General features: G+C 39.0%; 1 protein-coding gene across 4 annotated transcripts in view; it reads left to right on the forward strand.

The window, feature by feature from the left end:
• The window catches only part of SEC24D (SEC24 homolog D, COPII component), a 72,071-nt gene that overhangs the window by 9,379 nt on the left and 38,064 nt on the right, over window positions 1–24,628 (forward strand). Inside the window, exons 2-9 of one of the 4 annotated variants that reach the window (XM_087736987.1) lie at window positions 4,606–4,790; window positions 9,256–9,449; window positions 10,597–10,723; window positions 12,839–12,987; window positions 15,072–15,341; window positions 16,140–16,261; window positions 19,792–19,903; window positions 21,251–21,378. In XM_087736987.1, the coding sequence (XP_087593113.1) occupies window positions 9,299–9,449; window positions 10,597–10,723; window positions 12,839–12,987; window positions 15,072–15,341; window positions 16,140–16,261; window positions 19,792–19,903; window positions 21,251–21,378 (1,059 nt within the window). In that variant the 5' untranslated portion in view covers window positions 4,606–4,790; window positions 9,256–9,298. Of the gene's footprint in view, window positions 1–4,605; window positions 4,791–6,361; window positions 6,691–9,255; window positions 9,450–10,596; window positions 10,724–12,838; window positions 12,988–15,071; window positions 15,342–16,139; window positions 16,262–19,791; window positions 19,904–21,250; window positions 21,379–24,628 lie in introns of those variants that run through there. The other 3 variants (XM_087736989.1, XM_087736990.1, XM_087736988.1) reach the window with 3 other exon arrangements.

Here is a 24,628-nt window from a genome sequence, read left to right on the forward strand (position 1 = left end):
AGGTTATATTAGAAAAGTCTGCCCTCCAAAACCACCTTGATGTTTAACCCCTGCTGATCCTACATCCTTGCCTGTTGCGCTGCATCTTCTTGCCAGGAACCAGTTTCCAGACTTCTCAGCTCCTTCTGTCTTTGGTACAGGCTTCTGCTTTTGGTGATAATCTACTGTTTAGCTGGTGTTGGCGTGGATCTGCCAGATTTCCAGACAACTGCCAATGTCTGCAAATCCTGAATAAGTGTTTTTTGTGCCTCCACAGAGCAGATCTAGTATGCGTGCTGTGACACCAAGCGTGATGTAGAATTTTTGCTCCTGTCCTTTGTTATTTTCATGCCAGCTGTGTCTCCTATCCCTTTGTTGCATCTGTCATATACAGATGATGTGATGGATTTCTTTAAAATTTAATTCTGATTTTCTTTGATTTAATTCTGATGTTTATTTTTTAACCAGTATTTTGAAAAATACTCTTGTAATTAATACTGATATTTTTACAAGTGACAGAGATGCTTTACTGGTATATAGTACCTTATTTTTCCATGCTCCAGGTAGAAGATATTTTACTTCCAAATTAATGGTGGTGTAAAGCAGAAGCGCATGGAATGTGAGTGCACGTAAACATGAAAGTATTTGCATCTTGAGTGATTTGAGAGTGATTTGAAGAGCTGTTTGTTTTATGGAACAGATTCAACAGTTAGAGTATTTGTCAGTACTGACGAATAGAAACCAACTTACCCTGCTTGTGATATCAACTGATCGGAGAAAGGAAATAATATCATATCAGTTGCAGTAGACAATCAATTATATGGAACAAACGGGACTTACTAACGGTAGGACTATACTCATAGTAGGACTATACTCAGAGTGTGTTGAATGATCACTAGCACTGGCTGAAATACAACTGCGTTATTAACTGGACAAGGAGAAAAAACACACTGTAAATTCATCCTATATCTTCCAATGAGAAAACTGAGTAAATCAAATAGCTAGTTTTCTATGAAGAGTTAATGCAAACGATTACTTTTTTTTTAATGATAATAAGCTTATTTGAGTACTCTTCTATAGCAAGACTGCACTAACATCAGAAATTTTATACGTGAGCAGGAAAAATAAAATGAAAGCCAGTGACAGTAGTAAAGCTACTTCAGATGCTTTTGAATGTAAAAGTGAAATACATCCAAGTTTGAGAAATTCCATACATTCAGCAAGCAAGCACAGAAAGGATCATATAACTTTCTGCTGTCCTTTCTCAGACTGACGGCTTAATGTTTATTCACGGTGCTTTATATAGCATACATTATTCATCAGATTATAATAAGAAGTTCTCATCTTTGTTTTTATGTTACAGTTTGTTATGTAGCAATTACAGCAGGGTAATCAAGTCTTGGTTTTTTTCTTTCTTTAAGAACTGGTAGTACAATCTTCCACTCTCATGCATCTTAAGACACTACTAAATTAATTTTAAAAAGATAATTGGAATTCCCCAACTGAAACATCACAGCAGTTTTCTCAGAACATCGTATCTATCTCCTGTAAATGTTCCAGATAGAGTTGCCAGAATGTTAATTTAATTAGAAAACAAAAATAGCAACAATCAATGAGAGTAAGCAGAGGAGCCTCACAGTTTGCAGGTATTGAAAAATTCAGGGGCTTGAACTAGCCAGAAAGTCTTTTTTAAAGAAAGCAGCCACAGTCAGTTTTCTAAAGCACATTCGCTTTTGTAATGTGGTAAGTTCTATGCAAGTCACACATGTGGACTATAGACCATTTTATAATCATTTCTGTTTCACCGAGTTTCAGGGAAAGAAAGTGGTTTTAGCTGATAGGGACCAACCTAACACGAAATCAGGACCCTGGCTTTAAGGCAAGTGCCCTTTTCACAAGACGCAGAATCTCTCCTGAGCAAATAATAGCATTAAATATTCTTTCACTTGCATATAATTTTTCTTCTCTAAATATAATTTTTTGCTTTGCAAATATGCCAGTAAACTTTACCAACACTCTCCAAGGTAGGCAATGAATGCCCTCTGTGGGAGTTGATTTTTGTCCTCTCTTTGGGGGAATCAGGGACCATGAAGACAAAAGGGTCTGTCATTGTGGACTTACCAGTTGCCAGTGATGTTTAAAAGGGTTGGGGCCGGGAAGGAGTGCTATGCTCCCAGTCCTTCCTCTCCTCTGCAGGGTATAACAAAATGCAGCCATTTCTAGGGTGGAACAACACGGCTGTTCAAAAGCTACCAGCAACTGTACAAGTGCAACAAAATTGCCCAGTTCACAGCATTCTAAATGAATCTGCAGATGAATTCAGACAGACAGAATATAAGTTTATTAATTGGAATTGGATTTACACTCTTTCTTAGCTAAAAATATTTTGGAAACTTTAACAAGTGCAAGGTGTCAGAACTCCTTTGTGTATGGTATGCTGAAAGCAGCCGGAGAGGTACAACAGCCTTTGCCATCACTGTGGAGCGGGAGGTCAGTACTTAGCAGGAGGGAAAAGGGAGAATCGCTTGCATGATCCGTGTGCTCAGCAATCCCTAATTGCGTCCCGGTGGCCGCTCTGACTGGCCAGGCCCAATTTTGGGGCTGCGTACTCTGACTCACCACCGGCTCAATTAGTGTCTGATCTTGCAAGAAAAAAAAACGGTAAGGAATTAATTCTTCCTTCATTGTGGCCCCATGCCTGAGCTGAAGCAGGGCTAGGTGATAGTGGATAGTCACTGGAGGAAGTAACTATTAACACCAATTACTTAAGAGAAAATATATATGGCAATGAATGTATGCCCAGGATTTTAATATGACTGTATTATTTTCCCTGAATAACAGCAGCTACATCAGTCTAATATTCTGAAAATCCTTTGCTCTCTGTGTTTCCATAATATTTTCTAATTGCCATTGAGATTGTTTAATCAAAATATCAGTATTCACTTCTGTTGTCCCCTTACTTATGTTTCTATTGTGCTTAGTTTTTTATATTAGAAATGTAACTGAGTCCCAACACTGATGTATTTCTTCTTACAGTAGTGTTCTGTTTCCTGAAATATGACATCTTTCCTTTTTCTTCATGTCGCATTTTTAATTTGACCTCACAGTCACGCTGGTTTTTTTTCAGAAAAACATAATCCCTTCAAAATTCGATTGCCTTTTTTTACTAGTCTTTGCTTTCATTTTAAACAAATACAACCCTTGTAAATACTAATTTCCATTTTGCTTGTAAAGTGCTTTACACGGAACTGTAAACTGTTTTTCATAGATCTTAACTATACAGTATGCAAAACATTAAAGAAGATTTTAGTGATTATATGTAAGCAAGGCAGGAAAAGAAAGTAATCTTTTTATGTAAACATCTTTTAGGACCCTTCTGATGTTGTGCAACAGGAAACCTGTTGCTTTGTCTGCAGGACATACAAATGAAATTCAATGGAGAAAGCCAGTTTCAACAAAAAAAGCCTTTTAAAATGTAGAATCTTTGGAGTTTTATGAACTATTTCTTGTGATGAAATAGTCTTTTCTTTAAAGAACATACCCAATATTGCCCACATCTTCCCCTAGAGAATGGTTTAGAATAGATTTTGATTAAAAAAAATTCATATAGCACTGAACTGCAGATATTTGTCTTGTCACAGCTATGTGTTGACACAATCAATGTTACAATGCTACAAAAGCTGTACTATAGCTATCATAATGAGAAATACATGCCTGTAGCTCAAATGCATCATGGTGGTGGTCTGATTCTTCCTGGCAGCTTGTGCTAAGGCCGTATTTTAAGGACATCCTCTAAATGAAAAGGTTAGGTTAGGATTTAGGTTTCCCGGAATCACACATTGTCTTAATGCAGTGTGCTATGAGATAGAGACATGGAGTTTTGCACAGATTGTCCGTGAGGGGCTTTTATAGACCTCCAGTAGTAACTTCACAGAACAGATCAATCCCAAATGATGAAAATAATTTAAAAAATAAAATTTAATGTTGGTCTCTGAAAGATTTGAGTTAGCCTTCTACGGAGCCTGTATTGATTCTGTATCCAATAATCTCCCAAGCTGATGGATGACTGTGTGTTTTCTTTGTTTCAGAACTAATAGAAAAAATTCTAGTGAGAACTTTAAAAGTGAGATTTTAGAGGCAGGAGATTTGCTGTTTTTTAACATAGATGAAAAAAGCATATCGATTCAGACAAATTCTTCTATTTACTTCACCAGTACTAACTCCAAATTAGGTCTGAAATATATGAAATCGCATTAGTTTTCAGCAGCATTGCATAGGTACAACTTCAGGATAAATTGATTGTTAAGAAAGGTAATTTAACCTACAAGATCTTCATTATGGAAGATGATAGAGAAGAAACCAGTCTGATTCTCAGATTTTATGATACAGTTTAATTAAAATGATTTAATTAAAATGAAGTGACAACAGCTTAGCAATCCTGCAGTCTCATTTTTATGAAGTTACTTTCCAGACCAGGAATGCACTTAAATCTTTAATGATGTTTCCACATTTCTGAAATTGAAAGCCTTAAATTACTTTTAATGTTATAGGTGGAAACTGTAGATAAATACTACTTGTAGCTTCAAAACATCTGGACTGTGACATGCTGGGTGCCTTTTGTCTCAGTGTTCCAGGCTAAAGGACAACGGAAGCGAGGCTCCATCCTCAAAAAAAGAGGCATCTTGATCCATTTCCAGAGCGGGCCTGAAATGGGGGAAGAACTGGTAATGCCATAGCTTCTCCTTGCTCTCTTTTGCTGATCTCGTCTTTCGGTTTCACTGGAGCTGATTTCAAGGAGGAGAAATCTGATAGTAAGTATTCAGCAGCCAAGTAAGTGCACGGTTCTTCAGTGCTGAATTATCCACAGCTGTGTACTGTTAATAGCTGCGAGCTCGACACAACAGGACTGGTGGGACAGTGACCCGCCTGTCTCCACGACAAAATAGGGAATGTCCAAATTTAAAAGCTGTTATTTTCCTCAGTGGCATGGTATTTCAAAAGAATTTTGCATAACAGAAAGTAGTTGTATGTGTCCATGTAACCAGCAAAAGAGATAGGGACAGCAGGTGAAACTACAGCACAGCAATGGTGAAAGGCATGGTTTTGCATCCTGCTTATGGAAGAGTCACTGAGAACTGCAGCCAAAACCACATCCAGTGTAACTGGTGCTTGTCACCTCGTGGACTAAATTTTCCATTCTGATTAGACAGTTGTGAGAGACTGGAAAGGTTTTAGATTTTCTCTGACATATCCAACAGTATTGGCTCTGATAACATGTAGAAAACCAACTTAAATTATTCGGTGGTGGATCTGGATAGCAAGAATGAACAGGTCAAGGCTTGTTCTTGCCCACTTTGTGTTGCTTGCTGAGGCTTCTTGTCAGTCTTTCATGTAAAAGATGCCCCTGTGTACCTTCACTTTGACATGTGTTTCAATGGCACTGGGATTTTTTTCAGAATTATTTTGTATAGTAATGAATGCTTTTGACAATCTTGTCTGAGGTAGCCATTACTGAGGCTTAGCACTATGTAAAACGGTTCACTACTTTCAAAAGCTTTAAGGTTGTAGAACAAACATTCAAAGGATAAGAAAGCCAATGAAGCCTGAATTCCAGATGCATATGAGTTATGAAGCTGTCTTTGAGCGATGACTTTTTCTCTTGTTGCTAAGCCTCTGCCACTTTCCTTTTTTTATTTTTACTTTAACAGCACAATGTTTGTTTGTTTGTTGACTGGGAGGAACAATCACTTTACCAGTACATCTTTTTCATGTTACTCCCATGTTTCTAGTTTGTTAATTAGGAAAACACTGACTCTATCCTGTAACCAAGGCACTGTTTTTAAATGTGCTTGAACAGTAACTAAAACTGGAGTATGCAACCAGGTAAAGCACCTGTATCGTATTTCACTCTAGATATTCAGGTGGCGTAATTTTACATGTGTATATATATTGCCACAGATAAAAATGTGTTTTGAAAGCACGTATGGGAAAAAGTATCATATTTTTAGGACATTTCTATGTTTGAAGGGGAATTTTACCCCTAATATAGAAGGAAAAAGGAATTGCTGATAGCAGTTATAAGGTGCATGTGGTGTGTGTATCAGTTTCTAGTCGACCTAACCAAGCTGCTGGGTATCTTTCTCTTCGGGACGCCACTTCAGCCCGGCAGCCCCTGCTGCCAGCTTCGTTCCGAGCCCTTCACCCTTTCCGATCACCCTTCACCGGCGCGGTCAGCGCTCCCGTGGCTCTTCCCCGTCGCGTTAGGTCGCGTTAGGTCGCGACGGTGGCGGATCGATCGCGACGGGTGCCGTGCGAGGCCGCTCCCCGCCCCTCCGGCCCGCTGAGGGCACGGCCTCGCTGCCGTCAGTGCGCAGGCGCCGCCGGCGGGGCCGGGCGCGCTCCCGGCCGGCCTCAGACGTGGCAGTTGGGTGAGTGAGTGTCCCCCAGCGGTGGCGCGCGGGGGGCTGCGCGCGGGCCCCAGGTAACGGTCCTAACGGTCCTAACGGCCTCCTCGCGCTCTCGGTCCGCCGCCTCAGCCTGAGGGAGCGGGCAGTGCGGGGGGGATCGGGACCTGCCGGCGGGGCAGCGGCCGGGTGAGCAGCCGCGGGGGACCGCCGTCAGAGGCAGCGGGAAGCCGGGGGAGCTGCACCCTACCTGCGCGGAGCCGGGGAGCCCCCGGCAGCCGGGCGCCGGCAGGGGGGGCAGGCACAGGTACTCACCGCCGCGGGCAGGCGGACGTGTCCTGCGCGGAGCGGGGAGGTAGCACCGACCGAGTAGCGAGACCTGTTGCGATGTTGCACTGACTTAAAATTCTTAGTTAATGGCGATAGAAATGTTACCTGTTTGCAGGTTTTGCACTGAATTGGAGTGAATTTAAGCTTATGCTTTCATAGCTTATTCTAAAGTGTGTTACTAAAAAAAAAAAGAAAAATAGAAAACGTGTGTAGCTATATTCCATTCTGTGTATATGGGTGTGTGTAGATGCACACACCCCAAAGATTATTTGTCAAATTGAGATTGCAGCATGCCTTGGGGAGGGACAGCACCTCTTCCTAAATGATACGTTAGCAAACACAGTGTCTCTGAAGAAATATAAAGTTAATAGTTCACCTTCAGTTAGCTGAGAATGTGATCCTCTATTTTTGATTCCATTACCCTAATTCTACATGCACATAGTGCAGTTTTACATCTTCACAGAGGTGCAGTGCAGTGGAGCATGGCATAGGTACAGCAAGCCTCTGGGGGAAAAAAAAAAAAAAGATGACAACCTGTTCTGTAATAGCAGTAAATTAAATTGTGGAGAAGTGCTTGTGTTAGTGTTGTTCCTCAGGCTGTGGGGTGTAAGGTAAAGTCATGTTAAGAGAGACAGGGAGAAAAATGTTTTCGTGTCCTTCTGTGTAGTGACACTTGTAGTAAATGAACCCAGGGAAAGATCTGGGTTTAGCAGATCCTCTGATCTTTCTCATGCAATTTCCAGAGTGAATCTGTGCGCCTCTTGTTAAACCTGATTTCTAAAACCTTAGGTGATCAGTTTCTATTGATATTTTGGGTGTTGCCTCCAAACTGTTTTCATCATGTGTTGGTATATATACCTATCTTGAGAAGGGATTAAATGTGCTCAATATTAAATAGAATCTGGAACTGTGTTTGATAAACTTACATTGTTTTGCTTATGGTTAGAGTTCCTGTCTCTCTTCAGCACAACCTCTGTGTGTTTATGCTGTCTGTGGGAAGTTCGACGTGGCAAGATTTTTTTTGTGTGTGTGAGTGAGTAAGCTGTGGAGGAAGTCGTTTCCCCTGGATGCTGTCGCAGCTGAAGGTGTTGGCTGTTGTAGCTGCCTCAAAGTGAAAATCTCTTCCTTTCTATAGATATAAAACATATATATGTCTGTGCCAGTGTGTAGGTAATTTAGTGCTGACTTACTGTCTTTTGGAGCAATGAAGGCTCACACTGCCACGTCTTTTCTGATGGGGGCGGGGGAGGAAAGATGGGACAGCTGGCAGCAAGAAGCCTTCCGTTTAAACGTTTTTTTTCTTCTTCTTCCATGTTTACCTTGTTAACTAAGAAATAGAAAGTAACTCCCTGAGATGATCTATCTGAAGCAGTTTAATCCTGCAACTGAGAAATCTTATGCTACATTGAGGAGTGTGGTTTAGAGGGTTGCACGGGCAATGTGTGAGGAGGGCTAGGCCCTGTACTCAGCTCTAAGTGATCTCTTGTCTGACGTGGAACATTAGTAAAACCGTTGTGGTTTTTTTTTTTTTTCAGAAACATATGTTTAATACGAGAAGCCTAGAGATGGGTTTTCTGATAGGGATAGCTTTTCTCTACTGACATGTGCCAGTGCAGCATGAATTTGTCTGTTGTATTCTTGGAGCTGTGTGTAATTTTGAGGTGCCTTTGCGTGTGCTTCTGGAGCACAATTCCTGATTTACTTTCATCCAGTTTGCATACTCAAAGATCACTCTGTGGCTCAAGCCTAAGAATGTGAAGTATAGGTGGTTGGGAAGCTATTTCAAAGGAACATTTAACATCTAAAATGCTAGTTTGTATCATGTATCTTTAGTTCTCTGGGGATACCTGACCTGTGTACTTGGGACTCTGCAGAAGTAATAAGTGCTCATTCAGGGTTTGGATCCTCAGCATTTCTCAAAACAGTTTTAATTTGGGCATCAAGAAACTTAGTGGAATTCTGGTTTTGTTAAATTCAATATGAAGTCAAAACAAAAAATTCTCTCTTACATGGAAAAGAGAAAGATAGCTATCAAGGCTGCAAAGTGTACAACTTCAATAACTTTTCAAATCCCTTGGTGGCAAGGGCACTGTATTTGAAACCTAGTCTTATGAAATACAGTCATCTGGTTTAGTAATGCAGAATTCTTCAGATTTTCTAGTTCTAATCTTAAATGATTACAATTATCAGGATACTCTTTCCTGAAAGTTTCCTAAAAGTTTCTTTATCCTGCTTAACAAAATCTAGCTGCAAGAAAGAAATTAAATGTCTTGTGAATGCTCTCATCATTAGAAAACTTTTTCTGGATTACTTTTAATCAAATTCTGGTTTTCGTTTTTTGGGGTTTTTTTTCCCCCTTTATTTAACAGCATCAGAATCAAGATGTGAAAGCTTAGGGAGAAGATGCCTGGTAATAGCAAGGGCAACAAGGTCCTTTTTCGCCCTCAGATTTGTGTTTTGTCTTTTTGGGAACACAGTTTACAGCCTTTTAAAACGCACAAAGAGTGAATAGTAGTAGCAGGTGTCACTTTCTCTTTTGCAGACCTTAAAGAGGACCTAATACTTGGAATGAGAATATTGCCGTCATGAGTCAACAAGGCTATGTTGCAGCTCCTCCATATTCCCAATCCCAGCCAGGAATAGGAGGCTTTTCTGCAGGTTTTGGACCACCTAATTCTTCACTTCATTATGGGCATTACGGGGACCCTAACTCCTCATACTCAGCACCTCAACCAGGTATGAAATTGGCTTAAAATGTGTTTTTAGAGTCTACTTTTCTACGAAGGCATTTTGCATCTCTTGTGTCAGCACAAAATGCTCAATTTTACACTGCTACTGCAACAAGATCCTGCACTAGCTTTGTCTGTGTTGTTGATGATGCTCAGATGTTGATGTAAGATGGGTATCTGACCTTCCTGTGTGAATTCCATTGTGCAGGAAGCAATAAGCGCCAGTGCTTAATGCTGTATTATGAGTAATAACCTAATATACATAGCCAAGATAGGGAGACAGGAAGGGGGACCGTCTCAATATTTTGCCTGATGTCATAGGGGGAAATTAGTTAAAATAGTGAAAACATCTGAAGTATTCTCTAAAGCATCTAAAAAAAGTATTTGTTAAAATTTTTAATAACATTTAGATTATGGTAAGTTATGTTACATTTAGGATTTGACATGGTGGAGTAGGGTAATGACAGAACTAAGTATCCAAGTATATTGAGTTTTTTTAAATATTCTGTGGTGTTCTTGATTTTTGTGTTATGAAAAGAGAAAAAAGAAGTTTTACCCAGTTTTTCTAAAATGTCTTATTAAAGACAGCAGGAGTTGTGTTACCTTAATCCAATGCTGAATATAGTCAGAAGATAGAACTACTTCTGGTAATTGGCTTATTAGAATACTCGGGGAAAAATACCAGTTTTGGTACTAAACAGTTTTTTTTATGTTGAGTAATTTAAAGGAAAACAATTCAAGAAATACGGGTTGAAGAGCTATTTATTCAGCACAGCTGTTTACATAAATTATAGTCTCTTCACAGTCACTGTTCTAGATGTGAATTAAGAACCATTTTTAGCATAGGTTTACAGGTTCTACATATGGAGGCTTTTTTTTTTTTTAAAGGTTGTTCCAAGTTTTCTTTCTGACCGTGGTCTCTGAAATCAAAGGGACCTCTTGCTTCTACCTATAAAGATAACTGGGTGACAGAGAATTACCAGTATTGCAACTTGAATTGCAGAGTCTGTTCATTCTTTCTTCTTACTGTCCCTCTTAGGTTCATACCTAAAGCCGGTATTCTTATTGCTAGCGCAGGGCCATACACTTGTATTTCTTGGCAATCTTGTGCTTTCTTACAGGGTTCTTACATAAAAGTACCTCTTCTTTTGCAGGTGTGTCGAAATCGACTGTGCCTTTTGGATCTTCGGCTCCTGTTGGGTCTCCACCACCTGGTACACATCAATTCAGCCAGACCAACTTCCAAAATGGGCCCAGTATACCAGGGCAACAGCCACATAGGTGACTTTCAAGAATTAATACATGAGATCTAAGTTATTTGACCCCCTGTTACCTCTCTTCGGCTGCTTCACTGACATTTAAGTATGGCATCCCTTTTATCTTCAGCAGTTCTGACTTATTCTAATTCTGAACTGGGTCTTCTAGTTTGGTTCCCTGTGATGTTAAACTGCCAGATCATACAGTGTGATCTGTAATCTCATTAAGTTCCATTTTACAGCAAGTCAGGTCTTTTTCATGCATTGTTTGTTTTAATATTAATTATTCTTTCTTCTTGATCTTAGACCCATTGCTTCAAAGGAGCAGTAAGGTGTTATAAGTGCTGTTTGATATAGAAGTTGTTTGGGTTTTTTGGGGTTTTTTGTTCACTTTCTGATGTCTTAATTCTCCTTTGTTGTGAGGTACCAAGAAGTTATTATTTACAAATTAATAGTTTACAGTGAGTCTTGACTAGAAGCTGCTGCATGTGTCTCTATATCTGTAGTTCCCCTCCAGACTTGTTAGGGTGTCTTTGCTTCATTGTTACGGGATCACAGGCAAGGCTCCACAGGGTACTTTAAAGACACTTTATAATGTGGTTTTGTTATACCCTCTCAGATGGACGACTGCTACTCTTTTGCTTAGGTCTGAGATTGACTATGAAGAGTCTGTTTGAAGTGCTGTTGTCCATCCTCCAGAGCTCACAGGAAGAAGTGAAGGAGACAGGAGTGAGGAAGGGAGAAAACAGGGACAGGTGGAAGCTGAAAAAGAAATCTTGGAAAAATGATCATACAAGGGGATAGCCAGGCTTTATTGCACAGTGGTTATATTGCAGGTAGTTATAAGTGGGTGAATATGCTTAGCTCTTCTATTTAATTCTGTCAAATGTTAGGTATTTTGTTCACCTCTCAGGAGCGGCGAAATTAGTTTGTGTACCTATAGCTATTCTAGTTTCAGTGAACTTGACACCGTTTAACAACATTCTTGTTTTAGTTGGTTGAAGTCTTAATCTGCTTCTGTGCTTTTTAGTTGTATAGTTATTTGTGTTCAAATAAAGCCACGTATTTGTTTATTTAGGCATCAAAATAGGGAAGCCTCTTTGTTATCTGTGTGTTATCACTGTGTAAAAGAGGACCCAAAGAGACTGGTGATCAAGTGTAAAAGACAATGTACTAATGCATAGGGAGAAGTGGTAGTTGTCCTGAAGATGTAAAAACAAGGTGAACAGAGTCGAGTTGACGTGACCAACCCAGCAAAATACTGATTCTCTTTCCTAGCTTCTAGTCGTTGCCCTGACAGCTGCACGTCTACTGTTTTTTACCTGATCTCGTTTTATTCCCAAATTGCTGAGATGCTATTCCAGGCCAGGAAATTTCCACATCAAAATTTCAAGGAAAGTGAATTCTAGTTCTCTTGATATAGTGACGCCCCTCCTCAGTTTTAGAAGTGGTCGTAGGAAAATCCGTGCAGATCCTCTTTGAGAGATAGTCTGAGATCTTATTTTTCCAGAGTGAAGTAGTCTGGTAGAAAATATCTTTATAAGCCACACGTGTGTTACCTTTTTCTTTTCTTTAACTCTTTTTCTTGCATTCATGTTTTTCCATATCTGAGAATCATGAAGCAGTTTTTCCCTACCTGCATCTTCTTTTTTCCTCTAGTACAGGGAACTCTTAACAGTTTCTCACTTCATTTCCTCTCTTCACAGATTTTTCTCCTAATCTTCTTCACCCATCCCTGGTAGGGAATCTTCCTTTATAAGCCTGGAAAGGGGATGGAGTGATGCGATATGTTCAGAAGCTTGTGTTTCTTAATCTTCAAGCTTTCATATAGTTATTACCACTCTCTCTTTGCCATGGCATACTCACTCTTCTTTGTTTCTAACAGGTATGCAAACAAACATGTACTGTCTGTTTGTTGTTTTTTTTTTAAAAAAAAAAAACAAGTGTGCATTCTCTCCGTGCTTCATGACTATTTTAATACAAGTATATGTTTTCTGAGCAGAACGTGAGCGAACTCTCTTAAGAGTTTGTCTGTTCTGGTTAATTGTTTCAGCACCACCCTTGAGAAAGTATGAGACCTTCTAGAATTATGATTGGTTGATGTAATTTTTTGCATAACTGCACTAATTTTTCCCTTTAGGTTTCAAGGCCCTCCACCTCCAAGCAATACGGGACCTTCCTATCCTCCCTGCAGTCATCAGTCACAACCCACCTACCCAAATACTGCATCCACTTCACCTACAGTGCAACTTGCTAATCAGCTCAACAGCATGCAGATAAATAGCTATGGTAATAAGTTTTATCTGATCTGATTGACTTTTTCTCAGTTAAAGCTATTAAGACTATGATAATTAGAAACTTATTGAATTTCTGTATAAACAGAAAATGAAATCTTTGACCGCTGTCATTTTCTCACGTTCTTAGATTTTTATTTTTTTTTAATCTCATCCTGTTCCTTAAATCCATATTCTTGGGTTAATTCTGAATTGATGCTTGATGAACTTTCCATAGAAGTCAGCTATCTTATCAGTTATTTCTCAAATTACTTGGTGGTCCTGTCAGTTACAGCCAAGGCATAAGCAATAATATGCAGACAGGGTTTCATTTTTCTCAGCTTTTTAGAGTTTCTCTCTGTTTTGAAACTATCTTATTCTTTTTTGTCCAAATCTTATGTTTTTAATCTAAATGTATTTGCATTTATTTTGAGGTTAAAACATCTCAAAACTAAGCCATGGTAAAGATGTGATCATGTGATTCTTCCATGTAAATTACTTCCCACCACTAATTTTCTGTTTGGTTATATGTGCTTTTCCTGATTATTTCCTGGTGAAATATACCATTTCATTTGAAAGGAGTGGAATTTAGTTAGCATCTTGTTTTGCTGAGGCCAGTGTGTTTAGGAGGATGAGTTTTTTTTTAAATGAGGATCATGTTGGTGGTTGGTATCTTTGTAAGATATGTGTAAAGGTGAGCTTTTCAGTTCAGGCTGCACTGATGCTATACTGCCCTGCCTTTACAAGTTGCTGATTTGACTTGAATGAAACCTGCATAACTACCATGGGTCTGACCCTCTGTTTGTACAATTACTTGTGAAAATTTACACCTTCTTCACCTTAGAAAAATTAGTTTAGACTCGAATTCAACCTTGATGTACCGAACTGCAAGTGCACAATTAACTCAGACCTTTTTATACAGGATGAAGTGTGGCCCACCACCTGTAGAGCACTTCATATATGGCAACTCACATTATTCAGAGCAAAAAATTTTTTTTTTGCTTGCTGCCTTCATTATATTGCCTTTGGCAATAATTATGTAAAATATGACGTTCTTGCTTTTCGTGTTACACACTGGAAGGTTGAGATACCCTTCAGACCACTGAAGACATAGATTCTTTACAACTCTGCCTGTATTGGGTTTTGTTCTTCTGTTTTTTCCGTAGCTGTAAGTCTAAGTTGGTGTAACTTGACAGAGTGCTGCAATTCACAGCTTGTAAAGCTACTGGAGTGATGTTTGTTTGTACCAGCTGAGAACATGAGCTTGTGTTTTGTGTGTGAATTTTTTTTTTTCAGTTAACATGTCTGACAGAAGGTACATTTCAATATTTGTATATTAACACATTGGTCCTTTTGCTCCAAACCTAATTTTGGTTATTTTTTTAGCTTTCTTGAAAACTATTTTGCCGTAGGTCTTTGGGGAGAAATTTGACTAAAAAATGTAGGTTTTTTTAAAGTAATAAGTATTTACAGATTGTAAGTCTCAAAACCCCTTATATTTCCAGGGTCCTCTTAATTGTAATTGGAATCTGGATCTTATAAACAAAAAACTATTCCTTGCTGCTGTGTACAAAGTAATTCCCACATGTTTCATCTTTTAGCATCAAAACCAGAAGATGGTGGTAAACCAGATAAAATGAGTGGATATGTCTTCCATTGAACCTATCATGGTGAAATGCAAATAGCAGACTAACAAAAACATGCCACATAAGAGAAATTGATTATTAAGTAGAAAGAATGTTGTTTCACATTATGAATTTAAATATTATTTCAAAAGTAAATGGTGATTTATGTATATTCTAATCAAGGATTGTCAAAGGCTGGTTTCCCTCTCTCTTTCACTGTCCACCCCAGCTGCAGGGTTTTATTGAAAATAGAGCCAAAAGAAACAAAATTGAATGTCTGAATCAGTTCAGACTTAAACTATGAGGTCAGATTTGTTATGTGAACAGGCATTCAGAATCCCCAGAATACAGCATTGTCAGTATTGGATACAATACTGTCTATATGTTGTAAATGTATTGAGCAAAAATAAAACACCTTCCACACAGTGTTAGTAGGTTATCATTTTTGACTCAGCTGACATAGTTTCTTGCTCAGGTCCTGGCACTACTCCGAGCTCTTGCATGTCTTCTGGGCATCCGGCGTCTTTTCACGGTCCACAACCACCACCACCAGCCCAGCAGCAAATGGCTTTACCACCTGGATCACAGGTTCCTCCGCCAGCAAATAACGTTAATGGCCTTTGTGCTCAACCATCATTGCCTCCTATGGCCAGACAAGATGGAATCCCTGGACCTGCCCCCCCAAATCCTAACTTGCAACAGCTTTCAGGACAGCCTCCAGGGCCTGGATATCATCCTCAGCAAGGTAAGGAAGGATGTTTGTTATGTAATTGAAAACAAAACATGCAGGGAGCATCACTGGTGGAACTGTGACCATTCATGGTTGATGTTCTGCTGACTTGGAAAAATGAAAATTTAATCCTCTTTTTGTAGAACGGAAAGATTTGCATTGTCAGTCAGTACATTCAAGGCAGGCTATGCTTTTGCTCAAAAGTTTAGCACTCTGTTGAGACTGTAACAAGAAAAAGGAGATTAATTTGGATCAGGAACAGAATTATTTGATTAGTGATGTGTAAAGGCACAACATGTGACAGAAAGGAGTTTTTCTTATACTCTGTAAAGGTATAGGTTGCTCTCTGTTTTATAGTACTGTCTGTCATAAGCAGCTTTCAAAAATACTTTACTATAGCAATAAAGAATTGTAACAATACAATTATTTCACCTGACATGGGTCAGTAAAACAGCTATTTTGACAACTAAAAAGCCAGCTAACTACACCAGTTTGCATTGACTGATGTTAGGGGAGAGATTCTCACTAATGTAATGGTCTGGTTTGACTAGCTGTGGTAATCTCTACTAATCATCCTACTTGACATAAACCTGAAAACTTTGGAGCCAAAGTTGTCAGACCTAGTCTTATGCTTACCTTTACAACACAGACTGCATGAGCCAAAGTAATCCATTTCTTTTACTTGCTGAAAACAGAAGGGAAAGAGAAGTTGCATTTAGCTGAGTAAGAATGAATTTTATGGCAGATATTGATGTTAAAAATTAATAACGCAACCTAAATACTTTAAATGAATTGTCATTTGTAACTCTGCAGCAAACTATGGTCCTCAGATGGCAGGATCTCAACTGTCTTATCCTGGTGCTTTTCCTGGGGGTCTGGCACAGCTCCCAGGTCCACAGCAGAAGAAGCTTGATCCTGACTCTATTCCAAGCCCAGTAAGTAATGTGGCACTAATTTTTTATATAAGTAAATTTCTGCTGCATTTAAGACAAAGGAATGACAATGCTAATATTGTATTTATTTTAGTTGGTGGGGTTTTTTTGTAACATAAAATTGCACTTACACAGCTCGGTTCACAAGATACGTTCCAATTTTTGCGGTTTCTTAATTATGCAGTTTTGTACTCTGTGCTGTCAGTTTTGGATAAGTTAGTGCATAATGTTAGTTGTAGTACTGAAGAAGCTTTATGACGTAATCTAACATGCGACATAACCCATGAATCCAAATACTTTAATAGGAATTCTCAACAGGATTCTTAATATGATAGTAATACTGAAGGATTACTTGCATTCTCTGCAGCTTATCACCTTTCTTTTTCACTCGGGAAGTTGGAAGGCTTAAACTTAGTAACAAATGGACACCTAAAGTAGGATTTGTGCAGAATGCAGGTACGCGAACTCTAAAACTGCAATCCTGGAAATCCGGAGAAGTCCCATGCTCAAAAGCCACCTCACTGTTTGATTTCTGGAGTTCCCCAGGCCATTAGAATTATTTGCCTGAGCATCCTTCCAGTTGCTGCAGCCTTGTAAGGATTTCAGTAGCTTGGAATATTCTTAACGCTTAAAGAGGTTGAAGAGGCTCAGCTGTTGAAGTAGGCCCGAACATGCACTAGTGAGACAGTGTCTCTTCTTCTTAGAATGGTGTTAGAGAAAGAGAAAACAAGGTTATGGTTGTGTTCATCTTTCTTAAATAAAGTAGTCTAATTGTTGCCCAAAGGAAATGCAGGCTGCATTTAACTTCTTTATTGAGAACAGCTGATTGAAATAGACGGAGAAAATGTGCTGAACTCATGGGGAGAACACATTCTGATGCATACACTTATATTGGTTCTGGCAATTGTCCGGACAGGTCAAAAGGTCCTCGGAGAGTCAGGATTACTGAAGCAGGCTGTGTCTTGCAGCTTTGACCTGGAACTTTCTACTTAAACAGTGTATTAACCACCACATTGTAAGCTGGTCTGGGTGAAGGAATCTTCCGCTTCTCTGCTGAGGCAGTATTGCTGTACAGCAAAGAATTTGTGTTCCACTGAGCTGAGGGAAAAACATTTGTGTAAAAGCCTGACACTGTCTAGTAAGGAGCAGCCCTGCTTCCTTAAATAGGGATATTCTTTTGTCCTTCTAGAAAAAATTATTTGTTTTATCCGTGATGGTTTTGATGTAAAATCCCCAGAATTTTGGAAAAATGCTTGTTGATAATCACTTAGAGGTTAATGTAACAACCACAATTGCCTCTGTTAAAGGCAATTTTCAAGTTAAATGTAACTGAAAACCATTGTGTAGAAAAACTAAAGTGTCTGTATAATTAACAAATGCCCATAATAGGTCGGTCATTCCTAGTGTTTCAGTATGGTGCTTTTTACATAAGAAGGATAAAATGGTCTTGTCTAATTTAAAAAAAAAAAAGGGGGGGGGGGAGAAGGAGATCTAGCATGAAAGCATGGACTGATGTCTTGTTTCAATTACGCATGTAGAATAAACAGCCTTGACTATGACAGCGATGTTAAAATAGGTTAAAAGGTTTGTTTAAGCAGCACAGAGAGGATCAAAATGACATGTTTAAAAGAAACATGATCTGGGTCAACATCTGTAAAGGGCAAAAAGCTAATTCAGAATGAGGAATAAGTATGACCATGTGTTTTTCTCTTGTTATATTTACATTATATAATTACAGTAGTGTTGCCAGATAAATTTACTTCTTATCTGTAGCCATTGTTGATTTATATTTTTCTATACATATGTTAGAGGTTGATACGTGCTCTGACAGCATCTATGAAAACTAGCATCTGGGCTTTGTCAACAATTTTTTCCAAGAACAATGATATATTTACGTCAGTTAACTGCAGAATACCATCGTACATTGATCCTTTGCAGAGCTAAGTCTGAAAGTGGTTTGCTTTCTTCAGCCAGTGGATCTTTTTTAGAGCAAAACCTTTTTCCTTCTAGTGCAAGAGTTAGCAATAAGTATACAAGCCAAGGAGGCAGGGAAAAGTAATCAAGCAGAAGATATAACAAGCTCTCTGAGGAATGTATTGTATATTTAAATTGCAATACAAAAACTTTATTGGGGAAAAAAAATAAGTTGCAGGCTCCAGATTATTTCCAGTGTGTTAGGAAATACCTCTTGGACAATGATCAATAGACTCTATGCGACTAATTTTGTTTTTCTTCTCTCTTTGCTTTCCAACAGAGGCTTCTGAACTTCCGTAGCTATTATTAGAAATTCATGTGCAGTGTAAAGATACAATTCCATGGGATATCAGCAGCAGTGGCAAAGCCAGTTTCAGAAATTCCCTATCTCATTCCTCTTGCCTCTCACAGCTGTTTGGCTACACTCTAAACCAGATTGCTGAAAAGATAACTTCTTTGAGGAAAGAGGAGGAATAACAGTATCATGTCAGTGATCTGCTTTGTGGTGTGCAACAAAATACAGCTTTATATAACTTCAGTTATATCCTGGAAAGTATCAAACTTAAACAGGGGTGAGGGACTGTGCAGAAGTGACAGGGGAGGAAGTGTATGGGAAAAGAATTTGTTCAGTAGTAAAGCCAGCTTCATGAGTGTTTCATGACATTACATTGTAAATTGCTATAAACTAGGCTTCAAGCAGAGTAAACATGTACGTGATCAGAGCTGCCTCATTTTAATGAAAGTTTTCTGTGATCGCTCTCCTTTACTTTCTTTCTAGGAGAAAGCTCACAACAATGGTAGTCTGACCTAGGGAATGAAAACCCTGAGCTCCAGTGTTGAAATACTGCCTAATGGCCAGCATGGCTTGTCTCAGGAGTTTGAATTGCTGCTTTCTAAATGGCAGTGCTGAAATATAGCTCAGCTAGGAAGGTGATCTACTATGTAGATTATTGTTTATTTCTTAACCACCCTGTGCATGGAGCCTAGTCAGGAGGAATGAGGGCTGGCCCCTCCCACCGTTGCAATCTGATCAATTACCTGTACATTCATTTATGAAGAACAGCAGCTGGCACAACTGTGGTCATACAAAAGATAACCTGGTATATCTGGCATCTGAGTAAGGTGATGCAACCTTGCACTTCAGTGTGGTCTGGGAGAATGGAAAGTCAGATTCAGTAACAAGGACTTATTTACGCCATCACTCTCCTCACTTTGCTGGCTAGCCTCTCTTGAAAAGAGGTCTGTCCTCCTAGCAGTCAATATACTTATTCTAAACAACTCATTTGTTCACTGTATATAGGTCTTATCCACCCCAATGTGTAGTGTAACCCCTGAGTTCCAATAGGCAACTGCAGCTGTAAATGAGTTATACTGCTCAGCTGTGTGTATAGTTTTCTAGTTAAGTGTCCCAGAAGCCTGTATTGTGATAGGTTTATAGCACCTCTGTATAAGACAATGTCAATAGTGTTACTTGGTGTAGATGTTAGCATAACTGTTTATGAATGTAACTGAATGCATGGCTTACCTTTCTCATACTGTTCTTGCTTCTTATTCATCAGATTCAAGTAATTGAAAATGATAAAGCTTCTAGGGGAGGGCAGATCTATGCTACAAACACAAGAGGACAGGTTCCTCCTCTTGTCACCACAGACTGCATAATCCAAGACCAAGGTAACTGTCCTTGTTACTGACTTGGGAGTCTTTCTAGGTGAAATGAAATACAATTAAAAAAAAAAAAAAAAGACTCAGTTCTCAAATTTCTCATCTGAAAATGATGCTCCTTACTCTAAATTGGACGTGAAATGGGCAACTCCTTTTAAAGGGAAAAAAAAAAAAAAAGGAGGGAAGTGGGAGTTGAATTATTACACCTTGGGTTAGCACCTCCTCTACCCTTCCTGACCTTTAAAATAATATGAATAGTTGAGGCAACTTTTCTTTTTAACTTAAAATTTTTCAAGGTTTTAAATTTCAAGTTGAAAATCCTTTTTGGATTCTTCTGAAATTTTAGAAGATGGACACTAGAAGAAGAAAAGAGACTAGCAGTTATGTTTTAAGATACGAATTTTGGAAAATTCTATTCAAGTGATAGGGACAGCGTACAAACTGTCTAGTTGACTTAATTTTTTTCCTTTAGCCAGTGTGTCTGCCTTTGCCTCTGCCTAGAACCTGGAAGTACAGTATTCCATGTGCTGCTCTTGACAGCAGACTTGGTATTTCAATACAGATTAAACTGATGATATCATTTAGTCCAGCATTAATTTATCAGTGCTTGGATAAACTTATAAAACGTACAAACACATCAAGATTTTTTGGCATTATCTGAGAATGGGGTGATGCACTTCTGATGAACAAAGAAATTCCTTTCAAGAAACTGAGCAGAGCTGCAGCTTGATGGTTTAAAAAAGGAGCCTGAGGAAGCTGATTTCTGAACTCCTGTTGCCTTTCAGTGCTCTTGTTTGCAGTGCACAGCAGAGTTTCTCATTGAGGGAACTGAGCTAAGTGTGCCACAAGAAGTGGTGTGGTGATTTTACCACACTATATTTTGCAAGATAAATGAGCATGGTGATGTTAACACAGCTATGCTGTTTTCTGAATCAGAGATAGCTCATTAGAGACTCTTAAAAGTAGGTATCAGTCTGCAGCATTTCTTTATATACAGTGTTGACATTTCCACTGGGGATTTCATCCATATTATTTTAAGATCTTAGATATGATATGTTTCAAACTAATCTCTATTGAGACTCTTACTGCAAATAATTGTGGGGGTTTTCTTGATAGGTTTAAATCTCTGTTTTAAACTCAAACAGCAAGAAAAGATTTATCCACATGGAGGGGCAACAGGCTGATGTATGAAGAGGAGAGATGGGCAGAGGCTTGCACGGGAGGGAAAAAAGCGTGTATTTAACTTAGCATATGTGCTTGTTGCTTTATGTTGTTTTGATTTTTCTGATTTATGTTTGGGACAGGTGGGTTCCTTTTAACAGCCTTTAATTCTGCATGCTATGTTGGGTGTTCTAGGCCACGCCAGCCCTCGTTACATCCGATGTACTACCTACTGCTTCCCATCATCTTCGGATATGGCCAAACAGGCTCGCATTCCACTGGCAGCTGTCATCCAACCTTTTGCTATTGTTCCATCAAATGAGGTAAGGACTAACTGAATATTAGTCCTATGTGGTTTTGTCTCCTAAATATTACAGACTTGTTCTTCTCTGATTGGATTGGGGGTGAGGGTGTTTTATCTCTGATTGTGAAGGAGTAAGACAGTAGAGAGATGGCAGAAAACTATGAGATGCACTTGGGTCATGATGCAACTTCAAGGGATAAAAATCTTTGTTTAGAAAAGGTATAAGAGTGATGACTGTGTAATCTGAACCACTAGGTTCCTGGCGTTCCCCCAACTGCCTCTAGTTCATGCCAGCTTTGTCAGTTGCTTGCTTTGCTGAAACTCCATAGGAATAGGCAAAGACATTTAAAGAGGACGATGACAAACTGTATCAAGTTAATTTTAAGATGTGGACAGTTACCTTCCAAGAATTACATTTTCCATTTAGTTCTTTACAGAATAATTTAATTTCACAACAGACTGAGAAGATAATGGTATTTTCTACTTGGATGAGCTGAGTCATAGAAGACATGTAACCACCCATTTGGGGCACTCATTTGGAGGCACTAACCTAGTCAATTCCTTTTCTCACATTATTGTCTCTAGTCACCCTTCATATTCCAAACATATCCCTAGTTCTTCTGCAAAGTATTTCTGCAGGTTTGCAGTACCCTGTGGTCTTAAGACAGTTACCCAGATTTCCTGGCATCCCCAAAAGATTTTGTCAGTAGCAGGGATAAAATCAGTTTTCAAGGGCAGCATTTAGCCGCATCATCTGTAGGATCATCTTTCTTGTTCTTCAACTCCTGCCTCCTCCATTGCACAGCTTCTAAATTCTGCAACAAAGGTTTGCAGAATGCAGTTTGTTTTCATGTGCTGCACCAATTTACTTTCAGAACGCTGTTTGCTGGGAAAAAAACAGGGATTTCATGAAAGTTTGTACTATGTGATTGTGTCTTCAAAAACTCCTCATAAAATGCATGCACAGAAAAGCCTAATTAAAATTGCAAAGACTTTCAGTGCTTGGTTTTGCAGTCTTTGATTTTTCTTTTTGTTTTATTACTTGTAAATTCTTAGGGTTTTTTTGAAAAATATGTTGGAAAAAAACAGATGTTGTTCTTTATCAGGATGGATAACTTCCAATCCAACAGACCTCTGTAGTTTGAATTAAGAGTATTATTTTAACAGGGTAGTATGTAGTTATCTTCTTTGTGGTCCACAGGGAAATAGGATGTATTATGGTTCTGCAGATACTGAGTCTCACCATTTGCCTGCTAGACAGCAATTTGGGGTTTCGTTCCAGTTCTTGAGGGGAAGGTACAGACTTGGCTTGTTGCCCCCCTGCATTTTCTCCTAGATGAAACTCCTGCTGTTGCTTCTCCACCCCTTCACTTTACCAGCCAGCCTTTACTCTTTCTTACCCTTTATCCCAGTTTCTGTACCCAGGTGGCGCTTACCGATTCTGCTTTCATGTTGGCTCTTCATTTGTCCATCTTTCACTTTCAGTCTGCCGCTAATCGTTTATGTCCCCCATGCATGGCTTCCCTGTCTCCTGCATAGTGTTTTGATAGGGTGATCAATGAGTTGCTAAAATCTAAATCTCTTCTGCATACATAAATTAGCAGTATGTACAAACACTTGTACTTGGCCAAGTTCAGGAGGGTTTTCCCAGGGTTGGCAAAAAGATGTACTCAGTGACCCGCCCGTTCTGAAGTGTTAGTGCTCTCAAACTGTTGGAAAGGTCAGTGGAATTCATTAATCTGTAAAGAGCAGTGTATTTTTCCCTAGCCTCTTTCTTGGAAGAGGCTAAAAAAACTCCGAAAAATGTCTCTCAGAATTGGCAAAAGTCCAGCATGGAAAATTTTAGTCTGAACAATTATAACTTGGTAAAGTTATAAGAACTGAAGAGATGGTGTTACAGTAGGAAGCACTGGGCAGTCTTAGCTGAGGCAGGTTTTCCGAGGTTTGCCTGTGCCCTTTGTCTTCACTGCTGCTGCCAAAATAAGATCTTGCTCTTAAGATCTTCTAATAAAAATGGTCTTCCATATGGGATTTATAACGGCTTGAATTCTGAAAAGCCACTCAATTTGAAAGAACTGGGCTTTTTATAGTGGTAAAATACATTCAGAGGCTCATGTGTGTTTCTGGATTTCCTGGTATGGTGCATTCTGCCTGGAACTAGTGACTGCAAGGCACAGAATGTTCTTTGTTTCAGAATACCTAGCCTGTCTTATGGATAGTGCCTTTTAAGAATGCCTACAGGTGATGCTCATCCCATGTTACAGGGCTCAGTACAAAGTGGGAATCTGTCTAATCTCTTTATCTCTTGATAAATGGCATGATGTACATAGTAACTGTTTAAGATAATTATTTGTTTCTTCTAGCCTTTTAATGGGTAGTTTCCCTTCATTCATCTTTGTTGCAGCTTCAGCTGCAGATATGTCTCTGTTGCTGCTGTTTCTAATATACTCAGTGTTGGCACCCAGAGAATTTCAGTTCTGTTTCTTTTCAAAGGAGGAGGAAAAGCAATGGCTACAAGGGTTTAGTGGACAGTGGATGTGAAATGGCCACAAAGGGTTTGTGCGGCTGGTAATATGGTTAGGAACAGCTGAGAAACTGACCTGTCTCACTTGAACTGTAAGGATTCCAGCAAATCTGCACAGTATGCGTAATCCATTATGATGCATATTATATAGACCATGCCTTTCTGTGTTAGTAAAGTCATATTTAAAAAGCTATGGGCTATCAGGGTCATTCAAGTGACTAATAGTTAGGAGTGTTCCATAAATATAATTTTTAATTAATTGGTATTTTGCTTTGGTCATCACTTATAGTTGAGGATGAATTTAAAATAGTATATAAAATGCATTTTCAGTGATCTGTTGCCACAGAATTCGTCTGTCTTTTTTTTTTTTTTTCTATGCCATTACTGTACTAAGACAGTTAGAAACAAAGGAAAAACCTTACCTTGCTCCCATTTCCAAATAATATGAGGATTCAGTGCAGTCTTCAGATGACTTGTTCTTCCTTTCTGGAAGCCAATCCTGAGTGTGGGTTTTGATTCATTGGGAGGATTGTTTCTGCATTGATGAAGCATTAGGTTCTGTCCAGGTGACCTAAATGATATCAAGAGAACTGCGGATTGTATTTTTTCCTATCCATGCTTTGTTTGGCACTGTGTAATCTGAACTGCAGCAAAAATTTAGTAGAAGAGCAATGAAATAGCTAAGTCTACTGACACTGATAGAATTAGATATGTGTATGAGAAGGAGAGCACAATTGTACAGACC

This window comes from Nipponia nippon, unplaced genomic scaffold (genome assembly GCF_047370975.1).
Source record: "Nipponia nippon isolate SJK-2023a ecotype South Korea unplaced genomic scaffold, ASM4737097v1 scaffold_6, whole genome shotgun sequence".
Lineage (NCBI taxonomy): Eukaryota > Metazoa > Chordata > Aves > Pelecaniformes > Threskiornithidae > Nipponia > Nipponia nippon.